The following is a 14,701-nucleotide window of genomic DNA, read 5'->3' as shown; positions in this document are numbered from 1 at the left end:
CTAGTTTCTAGTAGTCAGAGATCTTCATTCACAGCAAGCCTTTCCCCTTGGGATGGTGAGAGAGACATTCCTTTTGGCCAGGGTTTGCGATGCAGTGCTGGGCTTTCCTGCCCTTGAACCCAGGACCCAGTTTCACTCTTTTCACTGCAGTCTGTGTGGAGCTCGATATCCAAAGCCTGGCGGTGAACACCGTCCTGCAGTCGCATCACGTCAACGACATGGAGGGGGCCTCCAGTATGTGCATCAGCTTTGATGTGATCCAGCCAGCGTCGCTGGAGGACATGGTCACGGGGAACCAGGCAGCCAGCACCCTGGCCAGCTACGACGAAACAGCCCTCTGCTCCAACACATTCAGGTCTGGCCCGTGGCTTGGCTTTGCAGGGAATCCTGCCCTCTCCCCCACAAGCCGGTCATCCCTGGTGGTGGAATGTGTGAGGGATCCCACCCCATTGGTCCTCCAGACTGCCATAGGATTGGGAGATTATAGATTTTTAAAAAAAGGAAAATCCTGTTCTTCAGCCGTAAAAGCCTCCCAGAACTGCTTACAAATACAGTTGTGCCTTGGTTCTCAAACGACTTGGTACTTGTACATTTTGGCTCCTAAACGCCGCAAACCTGGGAGTAAGTGTTTCTGTTTGCGAACGTTTTTCGGAAGCCAGACATCCAGCACGGCTTCCGCTTGACTGCAGGAAGCTCCTGCAGCCAATTGGAAGCCACACCTTGGTTTTTGGTTTTGGGAGTCGAACCGACTCCCAGAACAGATTAAGTTCGAGAACCGAGGTACCACTGTAGCTTAAAAGGAAAGGTGTGGGGTTTTTTTAAGGGACCCTCAGACTTCCAATTTGATAAGTTACAGCACAAAAGGAAAAAGGGTTTGGGAGGGAGGAGGAAATAACCAACCACCTTTGCATACTTCTCATCGGGGGAAAATAGAAGAACAGGCAGACAGTGCGGTGAAAAGCAGCAATGGTGTCAGAAGAAAAATTGCTTGGATTTGTGGGATTTCTAGTTGCAGCTCTGTAGATCTACTGGCCAGCTTCCACCTTTCTGCTCGCTCACAGGGTCTTGAAGAGCGTGGTGGTCGGCTGGGTGAAGGAGATCACGCAGTACCACAACGTCTACGCCGACAACCAGGTGATTCACTTCTACCGCTGGCTGCGCTCCCCGACTTCGCTGCTCTATGATCCTGCCTTGCACCGCATGTTGCACAGCATGATGAAGAAGCTCTTCCTCCAGTGAGTCCATCTCTCTCTTTTTCTTGTGTGTGTGTTTGTAAAAAATATAGACAGCCAACTTGCCTATTGTACCTTTTGGGGAGTGGTTTGTTCCTCTCTCCTCTTCGCATTCAGATGCCTCTTGAGATAAAAAGGTAAAGGGACCCCTGACCATTAGGTCCAGTTGTGACCGACTCTGGGGTTGCAGTGCTTATCTAGCTTTATTGGCCATGGGAGCCGGCGTACAGCTTCTGGGTCATTTGGCCAGCATGACTAAGCCGCTTCTGGCGAACCAGAGCAGCGCACGGAAACGCCGTTTAGCTTCCCGCCAGAGTGGTATCTATTTATCTACTTGCACTTTGACGTGCTTTTGAACTGCTAGGTTGGCAGGAGCAGGGACCGAGCAACAGGAGCTCACCCCGTCGCGGGGATTCGAACCACCAACCTTCTGATCGGCAAGTCCTAGGCTCAGTGGTTTAACCCACAGCGCCACCCCTCTCCCTCCTCTTGAGATACCATTGCCAAATTTGGCACAAATTTGGAGATTGTTTTTTGGCTGTGGTTGGACACCCATCAGGTGCCATTTTGAATCAAGGTGATGGACCCAAACCATTCTGAATTGCAGTGATTTAGACACCTCTGAAGATATCCACCACCCAATTTGGCGCAATCTCTTCCTGGGATTGAAGAAAGAGTTTTGATGTATGGATGTATTGCTTCAGGTGCCATTCTGAATCAAGATGGCAGACGGAAATGTTCCCCCAAAAAAATGTTTCTATGAATTCCCAAGCAATGCTGGTTGATTTCTGGTGGTGTGAAAAACATCCAAAAACTTATTTGCTTCTGTAATCCTGGACTAGCCCACTAGGTGGTGCCTCTCTGCCGTGCTCAGCAATCCCTTTTTATCATTACGAACTTTCTGATGTGCAAATTTCTTTTCTTGAAAAACATATTTTATGTATCATGCAATTATGCGCAAATTTAACAAAGGGGAGGGGAGGGAAAATAGAAGGACCATAAATACATTTTTTAAGAATGGAAAAAGAAATAATAATAAATGAAAACCACCATCAACTCTCATGAAATATATAATAACCATCAGTACATCTTTTTAAGTTAAACATACAGATTAATATCAGCATGTTTGGGTGGACCTCAACCTGATCGATTTTTTTTTTTTACAACCTCCCCCCCCCCCAACAAAAAAAGTATAGAGAGAGCAGGGTGGTGGGGAGAGAATTGGCTGCTCAAGTCCTTAATAGGAGGGTTAGGTTTGTGGAAGGTGGTGCATAATGAGGTTAAAAACTCCCTTCCCTGTATCAGACGGTTTCAGGAGGGACGGATGTCTTTTCCTTTCTCCAGACTCAGGACCCCTAGTATATAGCCTCCCCCCCCCCAAAAAAAAGCCCACCAGATTTGGGGCTGGTGACTTTTTGCCTCTTAAATTTTCCACTGAGCAAGCCCACAGGAGCCCACTTTCCTATGGAGGGCTGAAACCTTGTATCAGATCCACATTCCTTTTGGGGGGTCAGAGACACGCATGTCACATTTTTGTCCCGGGTCGCCACTTGTACATAGCATAGATCCATCCACAACTGCAACATCAGCTACCCCTTTTTCCTTTTCACCTTCCACTCTCTCTTTTCTCCCAGGTTGGTGGCAGAGTTCAAGCGCCTCGGCTCCTCGGTGGTTTACGCCAATTTCAACCGCATCATCCTATGCACCAAGAAGCGGCGCATCGAAGATGCCCTGGCCTACGTAGAGTACATCACCAACAGGTGCTTCTAGAACCCCTTCAAGTGTCCACCTGCCCCCCCCTTTTGACGTTCAAATGCCTGGTGAAGGACCCTGTGTTCAGACGTGCCTTTTGGCTTTGTGCCTAATCTTAAATCTCCCCTTAGTCTCCTTCACTCCATTAAGTTCCTTCTTATGTTCTTTATTGGTTTCCACTTGTTAGCCACCATGAAAGGAGACTGACCTTTTTCATTTTATTTCTATTTCGTTGTAATTTTACCCCGCCTCTCCTCAAAGAAGCTCAAGGAGGTATACATCATCATCATCATTTCATTCTTTATACGCTGCCCATCTGGCTGGCTTTCCCAAGCCACTCTGGGCAGCTAACAGCATATAAAAAATGGTAGTAGTTCTGTTCCTCCTCCTTTTGCCCTCACAACAACCCTTTGAGGTAGGTTAGGCTGAGGGAGCTTCATGGGGATTTAAACCTGGGTCTTCCAGCTCCTAGTCCAACTCTGTAACCACTGCACCATGCCAGTTCTCTTTTAATATGGGGAGGATGATAAAGGCACCCCGGACTTGCCAGCCCATGCTCCTTGTAGCCTTATGTCCCTTCAGGGCCATGGGTGCTACACAATGGACTGGTCAAGGGAGTTGGCGACTGAGTTTTTCTCATACAGTGGTGCCCCGCAAGACGAATGCCTCGCAAGACGGAAAACCCGCTAGACGAAAGGGTTTTCCGTTTTGGAGGTGCTTCGCAAAATAAATTTCCTATGGGCTTGCTTCGCAAGACGAAAATGTCTTGCGAGTTCCTGCGTTGTTGTTTTTTCCGTTTTGCCCCCTTTTTCTAAGCCGCTTATCTGCTTATTCGCTAAGCCGATAAGCCGCTAATAGCGCTAATCCGCTAAGCCGTCAATGGACTTGCTTCGCAAGATGAAAAAACCGCTAGACAAAGAGACTCACGGAACGGATTCTTTTCGTCTTGCGAGGCACCACTGTAATCACATTGTGGCTGTTCTCCTGACGACTCCATCTGGGGCTGCGGAGGGAGCTCTCTCTCTCTCTCTCTGCCTCCCTGAGAGATTCTGCATGGCTCACCCTCCTTCCTCTTCCAGCATCCATTCGAGAGAAATCTTCCACTCTTTGACCATTTCTTTCTCGCGCTGCTGGGAGTTCTTGCTGTGGATGGACCCAGCGAATTATGGCGGGATCAAGGGCAAAGTGCCGTCCCAGATCCACTACGGGGAGGTAAGAAAACCAGCAAGGAAGGTGCATTTGGGGAGCACAGTGGTACCTCGGTTGTCAGACGTAATCCGTTCCGGAAGACCATCTGACTTCCAAAACGTTCAACAACCAAAGCGCAAAGAATTTCAATTTCAATGGTGAAAACCGTTCAACTTCCAAGGCACATTCAAAAACGGAAACAATTACTTCCGGGTTTTTGGCGTTTGGAAACCAAAACATTCGGCTTCCGAGACACTCGAAAACCGAGTTACCACTGTATTTGATCCCCAGGGATCTCCTGGCTGCAGGAGGTCAGGGGTGGGGTGGGGAACCCCTGGCCCAAGGGCCCAATATGGCCTTCCAAGCCTCTCTGTTTGGCTCTTGGGGCTCTTCCCCAGCCACACATCCCTCTCCAATTTCCCCCCCGGCTGGAATATGTCCTTGAACTCTAACATTGCCCTTCCTTCTCTGGATGGAGGACAGGGAGTTGTGTTTGTAGCAACTAGCCTACTATACAAATGTTTTTTGTTTTTTTTAAAGTCTATTGCCCTGCCCACTTTTGCCTCTCGCTCCGCCCACCACTTCCATGTGGCCCCCGACAGGTTTCCCATAAACAAATGCGGCCCTTGGCCTGAGAAAGGGTTCCCTGCCCCAGGTCCAGAAACCGAGTGGGAAGGGGGCATTTGCCAGACTGTCGGCATCTGGTCTTCCGTCCCCTCCTTGCAGGGGACCAGTGATAAACAGGCAGTCTCCGTTGAAGGCAGTGAAGGGGAGGAGGAGGAAGAAGAAGAGGAGGAGAAGGAAGAAGGGGCTGAAGAGGACAGTGGGGTGGAAGAACTGCTGGAGAACAATTGGAACATCATGCAGTACCTGCCCCAAGCAGCCTCCTGCCAGAATTACTTCCTCATGATCGTGTCTGGTGAGGAGGAGCTTCTAGGTTTGCCCCAGTGATTGAAGCTGAATCCTACCGGGGAGGGGGGAGGACAAAGGGTTTTGCTTCTAGCGCTGAGAGCCCCTCTCCTCCCTCAAGTTCTGCAACCATCCCAGAGTCTGCTCAGATCCCATTTACTGCCTGTTTCCCCTATGACTTGGATGCTTGCTTATTTATTGCATTATTTCCCACCTTTCCATCCAAGGAACTCAAGGTGACATACATGGTTCTCCCCCTCGTTTATCCCCCACAACAACCCTGCGAGGTCGTGATGATGCTGAGAGGCAGTAACTGGATCACCCAGTGACCTGGGTTGTTTTTCCAGGTCCTCTTCCAACACACTAACTACTATGACAGGGTTTTCCAAACTCCAGTCTCCAGCTGTGGGTTGTTGTTGTTGTTTGGACTACAACTCCCAGCAGCCTTAGCTTGCAGGACCAGCGGTCAGGGATGATGGGAATTGTAGTCCAAAAACAACTGGAGGCTCCTGCCGTGGCTCCCAAGAAGGCCTTGCTTAGGGGAAAGCAGTTGCTTGCAGGGGGGGGGGGTGTTATGCCTGACCCTTCAGGTGCCCGCCATTTTTTCCACAAACAGAGGTGGAGCAGGTGGGGCTGGGAGGAGCCAGAGAGGTCCCTGCAAGCAGAGTTTGAGACAAACGTGTCTCTGCTTGTCCTCTCATGACTGCATTGCCATTTCCCCAGCATACATCGTTGCTGTCTACCACAGCATGAAGGAAGAGATGCGTCGGAGTGCTCCTGGGAGCACCCCCATCAAGAGGCGAGCAAGCAGCCAGGTCTCCCAGGAGCCTGTGGGAGAGGCAGGTGTCATGCCTGGTGAGTACCCAGCCACGTCCCACCCTGGACTTGCACCCTTGGGTGAGATAGCCCAGTCCTGGGGACTCTCTGGCTCAAATCTGGCCTCCACCGTGAATTAATCAAGATGGAGGTAACCGTAGGCCAATTCCCATTTCCCTCTGCTGACCAACCAAACCCTTATAGGTAGGGCTTTGAACAATGTTCTGTAAATGTTGGAAGTATTTTTAATTATGACTGCTAGGCAAGTCGCTTCTTCCTGTTTCATGCATGCAGGTAACTATAAAAACCCACATGCACAATTTACAACAAAGGGACAATTCCTGAAGGGGTAGGCAGGTCCCCATGGCCAGGTCTTGGTTTCCCCACCCGTGAAATAGGGCTCTTGTTATTTACCATATTTTTCCACGTATAAGACAATGCTTTTCGCTTTAAAAAAAAAGGCAAAAATTGGGTGTCATCTTATACACAGATAAAATGCAGATTAATGGCAGCAGCCCCCCCCAAAAAAAATGTTTAATTCGGACTGTATAATTGGTTTTGTTGTTTATGTTTTAATGTGGCAAGATTCAATTTGATTTATTATTTTTTTCCAAAAAAAAATTATTTTATAACACTAATAAACAACACAAACAGAAAAACAAACAATACAAACAAATTCTTGTCTTATCCTTATTTTTTCTAAACATTGTTAGGTGAGCTTCCCCCCATCTGATTTTCATTTTACCTCATCTTTAGCAGTTTACATATATCATAATTTTTAACCATTTTTTTTAATCACACTTAATTTTACCATTAAAAGCTTCACATATTATCCCTTACAAATAATACTTTTTTAAAAATACACTATCTTCTACTTTTAACCCTACAGCCTATATCCACTTCCAAAGCTATTCTAAAACCAATTTGATTTATTATTAACTGGAATGTCTTTAATTGAAAATTAATAAAAAAAATTACAAAAAAAAGGATTAATGGCAGCAGCAAGCAGGAGATTCGCAGCGGTGATTGGGCGGGTGATTGGTGGCTGCAGAAGGCCTGCTGGCGATTGGCTGCTGCAACTGGGCAGGCGAAGGGCGGGTGGGCTGTTGGTGGAAGCAAGCAGGTAGCCAATTGGCGGCTGTGGCAAGGTGTGCGATCGGCAGTGGCAGGCAGGCAGGTGAGCGATTGGCGGAAGTGACCCCCACCCCCAATAAAAGCTAAGCAACTTAATTTCGGGTTAAAAAAAAATAAGGGTTGTCTTACACATTGGGAAAATATGGTATTTTCTTTGCTGGCTGAGCCACATCACATTTTCAGGCACACACATCTTCCTCTCTCCCGCCCCCTCAGGCATGATCACCTTCTCTCAGGAGTACGTCACCAACGAGCTCACTCAGAGCTTCTTCACCATCACCCAGAAGGTGCAGAAGAAAGTGACCGGTTCCCGACGGACCACAGAGCCCTCCGAGATGTTCCCCACTTTGCCCGGCTCCCACCTGATGCTCAACAATCCAGCGCTGGAGTTTGTGAAGTACGTCTGCAAGGTGAGCATCTCTGTAGGCAGAGGGGAGGGACAGCTGCAACCATGTCAGCGGCGGATGTACTGTGATCTCACAATGGGGCCTTGTTCTCTCTCCTGCCCCCTCCCACCTCACTCTGTAAGAGCCCGGTTGGCTCATCTGCTGTTTCTCTTCTGCCCACCCACCCCCAAAGGTATTGTCTCTGGACACGAACATTGCCAACCAGGTGAGCAAGCTGAAACGGGACCTGCTCCGCCTGATTGAAGTGGGGGAGTTCTCAGAAGAGGCCCAGTTCCGGGACCCCTGTCGCTCTTACGTCATCCCAGAGATGATCTGCAGGAACTGCAACTTCTGCCGAGACCTGGACCTCTGCAAGGACCCGGCCCTCTCTCAGGTACCAGCTAAGTTGTGATCGTCGATTGACTCCAAAGCAGTCCTTTTTAGTTTAGAGAACAGGTGATAGAAGAATATGCAGCCTCCCCTCTCTGCTTTTGTTCAGGCTGTTTATCCTTGCAGCCCCACACTGTCTACTCTGGGTGGCAGTGGCTCTTTGAGGTTGAATCCTGACAAGACAGAAGTACTGTTTTGGGGGGACAGGGGGCAGGTGGGTGGATAGGAGGACTCCCTGGTCCTGAATGGGGTAACTGTGCCCCTGAAGGACCAGGTGCATAGCCTGGGAGTCATTTTGGACTCACAGCTGTCCATGGAGGTGCAGGTAATTTCTGTGTCCAGGGCAGCTGTCTACCAGCTCCACCTGGTACGCAGGCTGAGACCCTACCTGCCCGTGGACTGTCTTGCCAGAGTGGTGCATGCTGTAGTTATCTCCTGCTTGAACTACTGCAATGCGCTCTACGTGGGGCTACCTTTGAAGGTAACCCGGAAACTACAACTAATCCAGAATGCAGCAGCTACACTGGTGACTGTGAGTGGCCGCCGAGACCATATAACACTGGTCCTGAAAGACCTACATTGGCTCCCAGTACGTTTCAAGGTGTTGACCTTTAAAGCCATAAACAGCCTTGGCCCAGTATACCTGAAGGAGCGTCTCCACCTCCATCGTTCAGCCTGAGGTCCCCCTCCGGTGGTGGCGCCTGCCCTGTAGAACGCCCTCCCATCAAATGTCAAGGAAATAAACAACTATCTGACTTTTAGAAGACTTCTGAAGGCAGCCCTGTTTAGGGAAGTTTTTCATGTTTGATGTTTTATTCTTCTTTTAATCTGTTGGGAGCCGCCCAGAGTGGCTGGGGAAACCCAGCCGGATGGGCAGGGTATAAATATCAAATTATTATTATTAAATTATTCTATATCAAAAGCCTTGTGTTCCAGCTGGATTTGGGGGTGGCTGATTGAACCCAGAACCTTCTTGTGGGAATGTTAAGGATAGTAGGAAAGGGGTATATTGAATAAGTATTATCCTTCCTTCACTCACGCTAGTGAGTGATATAGCAGAACAGATTCTCCTCAATATAGCAGGAAGGCAGTTTGCATATTCGTTTGAATCTCTTTAGTTAAGTAATCCAATCTGTCTTGCCTGGATGGATTATTCCTGGTGTCCCCTTTTGATCCCTCTTAAAAGAATAAAGACACAAGAGTCTTTCCTTTAAAATAACAAGAAGTTTACTCACATTTCAGTTCATGATTTGATCCCTGAAAGGCAGGCTTTACTTAGTAGTTACATAAGAGCTCATCTCATATGGACACTGAACTCGTGTGCTGCTGGCTGAGCCAGCAGACAGCAAAATTATATTAAGAGAACAAAATGGCTGCAGGAGAGCAGCATGGCAGCAAAAGATAGAACAAGACAACAGCAGTATCAAGATGAACTTCAAGACTAAGAAAATGGCTGTGTGACTTGGCTCTTTTGTAGAGTCGGCCAGAGCCATGGCCATCTCCCAGGTCACATGCAGGGGGACCCGGACACTCCAGACCAGTGGAACAGGAAGTTATACTGGCTGGAGTAACATCCCCCTGCCTGTGCCCACACACTTCTTGCATGCAGCTTCCTGCTCAACCTGTCCAGCTTGGAGCCTTCTCACAGTCATCACTCTCTCTCTCCCCCTTTCCTCCCAGGATGGCTCTGTGCTTCCTACCTGGGCCTGCTCCAACTGCCAGGCCCAGTACGACTCGGATGCCATTGAGATGGCCCTGGTGGAAGCCCTGCAGAAGAAGCTGATGGCCTTCACCCTTCAAGATCTGGTAAGGAGAGACGAGAGGCAATTCCCACTCGGCTCCTCAACCACAGTGGGAGCGCCTGCGACCTCCCCATGCCCCCTTGATTCCTGACCCCGGATAGCGCTGAAACACAAGCTAGACCAGGGGCCAGGCATTTAATGAGACTGGTCTGCTGAAGCTTGGTGGGTGCTGGAGAAGTTTTCTCTGTGCAATTTCCATATTGAGAACTAGTATATCTTAAAGAAAAGAGTGAGTGTGTGTGCGCGCGCACACACACACACACACACACACACACGCCAGCCTTCCCCAACCTGGTGCTCTCCAAATGCTTTGGACTACATATTCCACTGGTGGTTGCCATGGTCCAAAACGTGGACATCTGTCAGGAATTCTTTAGCCATGATTCCTGCATTGCAGGGGGTAGATGACCCTTGTGGGGGTAACTTCCATCTTGCGATTCTATGATCTAGAGGACACGAAGCTGGGAGAGGCTGACCTAGACAGGCAATGCACATACACACACCTCCCTAGTATACGGGGGAAGCATTCAGTCATGCAGTTTCACACCTGCAGTTTTGCAAGCACTTCCTGTGCGCCCCTTATCTCATCCTGCCCTTTGCGACATCCTGCGCATTGCAGGGAGTTAAACTAGAAGGCCCTGTGGGCTCCCTTCCAACTCTGTGATTCCATGATCTGGACCCACCAAGCCGGGATGGGGGGGTGCTGTTTCTGCTTTCTGGCACTCTGTGTGCAGGCAGGGGCCTCCTGGTCCTTTTTGGCTTTGTGGTTCTGCCCTGGAGGAGAGGTTGAGGCTGCTCCCCAGCAAGGAGGGCTCAAACACTGCAAGGTGCAGCAGGGGCAGCATGTGAACCAGGCAGGCAGGCAGGCAGGGCCTTATCCCATGCACCGCTTGTGTTTCAGGTGTGCCTCAAGTGCAAAGGCATCAAAGACACTCACATGCCTGTGTACTGCAGCTGCGCTGGAGATTTCGACCTCCTGCTGCCCACCAAGGTACGTGTTGGTTGACCCTGCCAACCTCCCCTTCTCCACCCTGTTCCTCAAACCATCACAGTCCCCTTCCCTTGGATGTGGCTGTTCTCCTCCCAGAAACAGGAAGCTGTCATATACAGCGTCAGTTTATTGGTCCATCTAGCTCAAGTTTGTCTGCACTGACTGGTAGCAGCCCTCCAGGGTTTCAGAAAGAGGGGATATTCCTGGCCCTGCAAGGAGATGCTGGGGATTGAACCAGCGACCTTCTGCATGCAAGGCAGGTGCCCACCCACTAAGCTATGTCCCTTCCTCTACCGTGACACTGTGGTCTAAACCACGGAGCCTCTTGGGCTTGCCGATCAGAAGGTCGGCTGTTCGAATCCCTGCAACTGGGTGAGCTCCCGTTGCTCTGTCCCAGCTCCTGCCAACATAGCAGTTCAAAAGCAGAGCAGTGCAAGTAGATAAATAGGTACCACTGTGGCGGGAAGGTAAACGGCATTTCCATGCGCTCTGGTTTCCATCACAGTGTCCCATGGTGCCAGAAGTTGTTTAGTCGTGCTGGCCACATGACCCAGAAAGCTGTCTGTGGACAAATGCCAGCTCCCTTGGCCTGAAAGCGAGATGAGCGCCGCAACCCCATAGTCGCCTTCGACTGGATTTAACCATCCAGGGGTCCTTTACCTTTTACCTTGCCTCAAGCAGATCCATCCTATTGAAACTTCCCCTCATTGCCTCTTCTTCTCTTACTTTCACAGGCCTTCTTGGAACAGCTGAAGGTCTTTCAAAGCATCGCCCGGCACTACAACATGGGCTACCTGCTGGAGAATATTAAATGGCTGCTTCAGATGAACCCTCAGCTTCTCTTGTAAGATGAGGATGCTGCCGCTGTGGACAGGCTGGTGCACACCTGCACCCCAGCGTCAGAGCCCCCCCACACCTGCCATGGGGTCCTGGGACCTAGACTATTGTCCGGGCCAGGCTGCAGGTTCAGCTTCGCCCTGGGTCAAAAATATTCAGAGACTTGACGTTTGTTGCATGCTGCAGGGAAGCAGGCAATGCCTTCTGGTGAGCAAATGGGGAGGAGGGTACCGTCTTCTGAAACCAAGACCAGGAGCAAGTGAAGAGGCCTCCACAAATAGGCTAGCTAACTTGCTGCTTCTTTCATCTCCTTTTGCTGGGATTTGGGAGTGCAAGATACTGAAAAAAGCCTTGAATCACGGAACTCTCTTTTTTTTTTGCCCCAATTTTATACTGTGTTTTTGTGTGTGTGTGTTTTTAATGCTGTAAATAAACCCTTTTTCCACGTTGTTAATTGCTAATATGCTAGATGCCTAGTCCTACAGAAACACACTCTCAATCCTGCTCTCGCTACTCTCCTGCTGTGTTTAGGAAAGCAGCGGCTGTCCCTGTCGTTGTTCTGCAGTGAGTATAAGTGAAGCTTTTGCATTTAGTTGCAAGAGCATCATGGAGCCGCTGCTTGTCAGCCGTTGATCAAGGTTGTTAAAGGAGTCCTTTAATAGGGAGATAACACAGGATTCTAGGCAGACCTGGTTGTCCAGTGGGCATTGAAGCACCTAAGGAGAGCCTGGCTACTGGATATTTGCAAAGGCCCATCTAGTCTGCATCCTGGGGGGCAATTCTGACCTGGGGAAGTAGTGCAGGCAAGACGTTTAAGCATCTCCCAGCCCTGTAGTTCTAATCAAGTATGGAGCCACCCACACACCTCTTGTTTGCATGTGCGAGCCTGCCTGCAGGATCAGGCCAATGACTCATCTAGTCCAGCATCCTATTCTCACAGTGGCCAACCAGATGCCTGTAGGAAACCCACAAGCAGGATTTGAGCAAAAGAGCAATTCTCCCCTCCTGCGGTTTCCAGCACCGTCTACAAGTGCACCTCTGCCTCCAACCACAGAGGCAGAGCATAACCGTCATGACTAGTAGCAGTCCACGGCCCTCTTTCCCATGAATTTGTCATTTATGAAAGCCATTTAGGTTTGTTGCCATCACTGCCTCCTGTGTAAGTGAGTTCCATAGTTGCGTGAATGAAGAAGTACTTGTATCTGTCCTGGAAAAACATGGATGTCCTCGAGCTCTAGCATCGTGAGAGAGGAAGAAGAGTTGTTCCCTGCTGTGCATCATTTTATAAACTGCTATCATGTCACCTCTTGCCTTTTCTCTAAACCAGTGGTTCCCTATGTGGGGCACATGCCCCACAGGGGGGCAATTTGATTTTTTTTGGGGGGGGGGCAATTTGAGAATGAGTTATTAAGAGTTAATGGCCTTTGAGGCTTCCTCTACATGGATAGGAGTTCACTTTTTGAAATATAAGAATTATATGTCACAGGTGGGGGGAGGATATCAGGATTTGAGAGATGCTTAGGTGGGGCATGGCTTGAAAAATGGTTGGGAACCACTGCTCTAAACTAAAAATGCAGCTGAAGGCTGTCATCCCTGGCCTTCAACCATGCTAGCCAGAGCTGATGGGAAATGTAGTTCGGCATCTGAAGGGCCAAAGCTTCATTTAATTTCATCAAATAAAAGTATAATACTCAATTCCCTACTGCTGCCATGCCCTGTGCCTTTGATCTCTCAGTGAAGCCTCCCTTTCCCCATACCTGTGATATTCATCAGTGGGTGTGACGATTCCAGGAAACCCAGGAGCACACCTGGGAGTGGCTCTGGAGGGGCCCCACCTCTGACCTTTTTTATATACTGTATATTTAAAAAAACAGCTGAATCAGTAAACATTCCCTTCAAAAAGTCTGAGCAACCTGAGAATTCTCCAAAGAATTCTGGAAACTAATTAGACTGCAAAAGCTGAGTGATTCAATTAGTGCCAGTCTTTTTTATCTGCCTGACTCTTTCTCTTTCCCCCTGTCCTTGAGAAGGAGATGGAAGGGTGCCAAAAATGCTGCGATGGTTAAAGTTTACTCGGTGTGGAGGGAAAAATCTTCGTCCGCAGTCTCCTTTTGGGTACCTGCGAAGAGGATGCCAAGGGACTTCTTCCTCAGGGGGAAGAGTCCAGCAAGTATGTTTGCGTCGTCTTCAGGACATGAGAGCTTTGCTGGATCAGGCCGGTGGCCCATCTGGTCCAGCATTCCATTCTCACAATGGCCAACCAGGTGCCCATTATGGCAAGAAAAGTTATATTGGGCTGGCTGAGTGAGAAAAGTGATTTTCTGGAGGCCTAGGATGAAAAATTTGAGAAAATGCCATTTAGGAGAAAAACTGGGTAACTACCCTGGAGTGTATGGGCTAAATAATTTGAGTAATTGTAATATATATAATTGGAAGATAGAGAGGTGGAAGTATCTTTCTCTCTCCTTCTCTTTCCTTTCTCTCCCTCTCTTCTGTATCTTTTATTTCTCTCTTTTTCTGCATGGCTTCTTTTGTATATTTAATTTTAACAGCCCTCTGTTTTGGATTGACGAGGACATGCAAAGAAAGCTCAGACAGGTGGGCTCTGTGTTTGAGCAACAGGATAGAAAGAAACTCCCAGGTGAGATCTGAGAAGGTCTGCTTTTCTGTCGTCAGTTGTCTCTTGGTTCTCGAACAAAATGCATTCCAGGAGTCGGTTCAACTCCCGGAACCGTTCGAAAACCAAGGAGTGTCCTGCAGCCGATCTGAAGCCGTGCCGGATGTTCGGCTTCTGAAAATCATTCAAAAACTAGAACACTCACTTCTGGGTTTCGATCGTTCAGGAGCCAATTTGTTCGAGAACCAAGGCATTTGAGATCCCAGGGATGACTATGGATAAAGGATATGATGCAGTTGAGAGGAGGGGGTTTATATTCCTTTTTTTTATAGTTGCTTGGTTTTTATTGTCTCATATGTTGAAAACTTTCGATAAAAATAGTTTTAAAAATGAAACTCGCAAGCAGGACCCCAAGCCCAAAAGGACTCTCCCCCTCTTCTGAAATTTGTTCCCAGAGAGCTGCTGCTTTTCCAGGGGTCTTGCAATGCCCACTTGCTGCCTCTGGAATAACATCACACTCCCCCCCCCCCCCACAAAGATACTGAATTTTTTATATTTGCTGGGGGGGGGGAGCGGAGGGAACCGGAGAATTATTGTCAGCTGCTGTTCTCTCCTTAATGGGGTTGAGGGGAGCCTATAATGTGTTG

At 48.9% G+C, this 14,701-nt stretch overlaps 1 protein-coding gene across 1 annotated transcript in view; it reads left to right on the top strand.

Moving 5' to 3' along the window:
- The window catches only part of POLE (DNA polymerase epsilon, catalytic subunit), a 79,919-nt gene extending 68,028 nt beyond the window's left edge, over window positions 1-11,891 (top strand). The window contains exons 41-51 of the mRNA XM_083716752.1: window positions 151-355; window positions 1,062-1,235; window positions 2,867-2,992; window positions 4,064-4,196; window positions 4,899-5,091; window positions 5,805-5,936; window positions 7,248-7,441; window positions 7,611-7,811; window positions 9,488-9,613; window positions 10,511-10,600; window positions 11,335-11,891. Coding sequence (XP_083572878.1) covers window positions 151-355; window positions 1,062-1,235; window positions 2,867-2,992; window positions 4,064-4,196; window positions 4,899-5,091; window positions 5,805-5,936; window positions 7,248-7,441; window positions 7,611-7,811; window positions 9,488-9,613; window positions 10,511-10,600; window positions 11,335-11,448 — 1,688 coding nt within the window. The 3' untranslated portion in view covers window positions 11,449-11,891. The remainder of the gene's footprint in view (window positions 1-150; window positions 356-1,061; window positions 1,236-2,866; window positions 2,993-4,063; window positions 4,197-4,898; window positions 5,092-5,804; window positions 5,937-7,247; window positions 7,442-7,610; window positions 7,812-9,487; window positions 9,614-10,510; window positions 10,601-11,334) is intronic.
- Window positions 11,892-14,701: the final 2,810 nt, after the last annotated feature.

This window comes from Podarcis gaigeae, assembly GCF_964106915.1.
Source record: "Podarcis gaigeae genome assembly, chromosome: 16".
Classification (NCBI taxonomy): domain Eukaryota; kingdom Metazoa; phylum Chordata; class Lepidosauria; order Squamata; family Lacertidae; genus Podarcis; species Podarcis gaigeae.
This window is presented reverse-complemented; position numbering and strand designations above follow the sequence as displayed.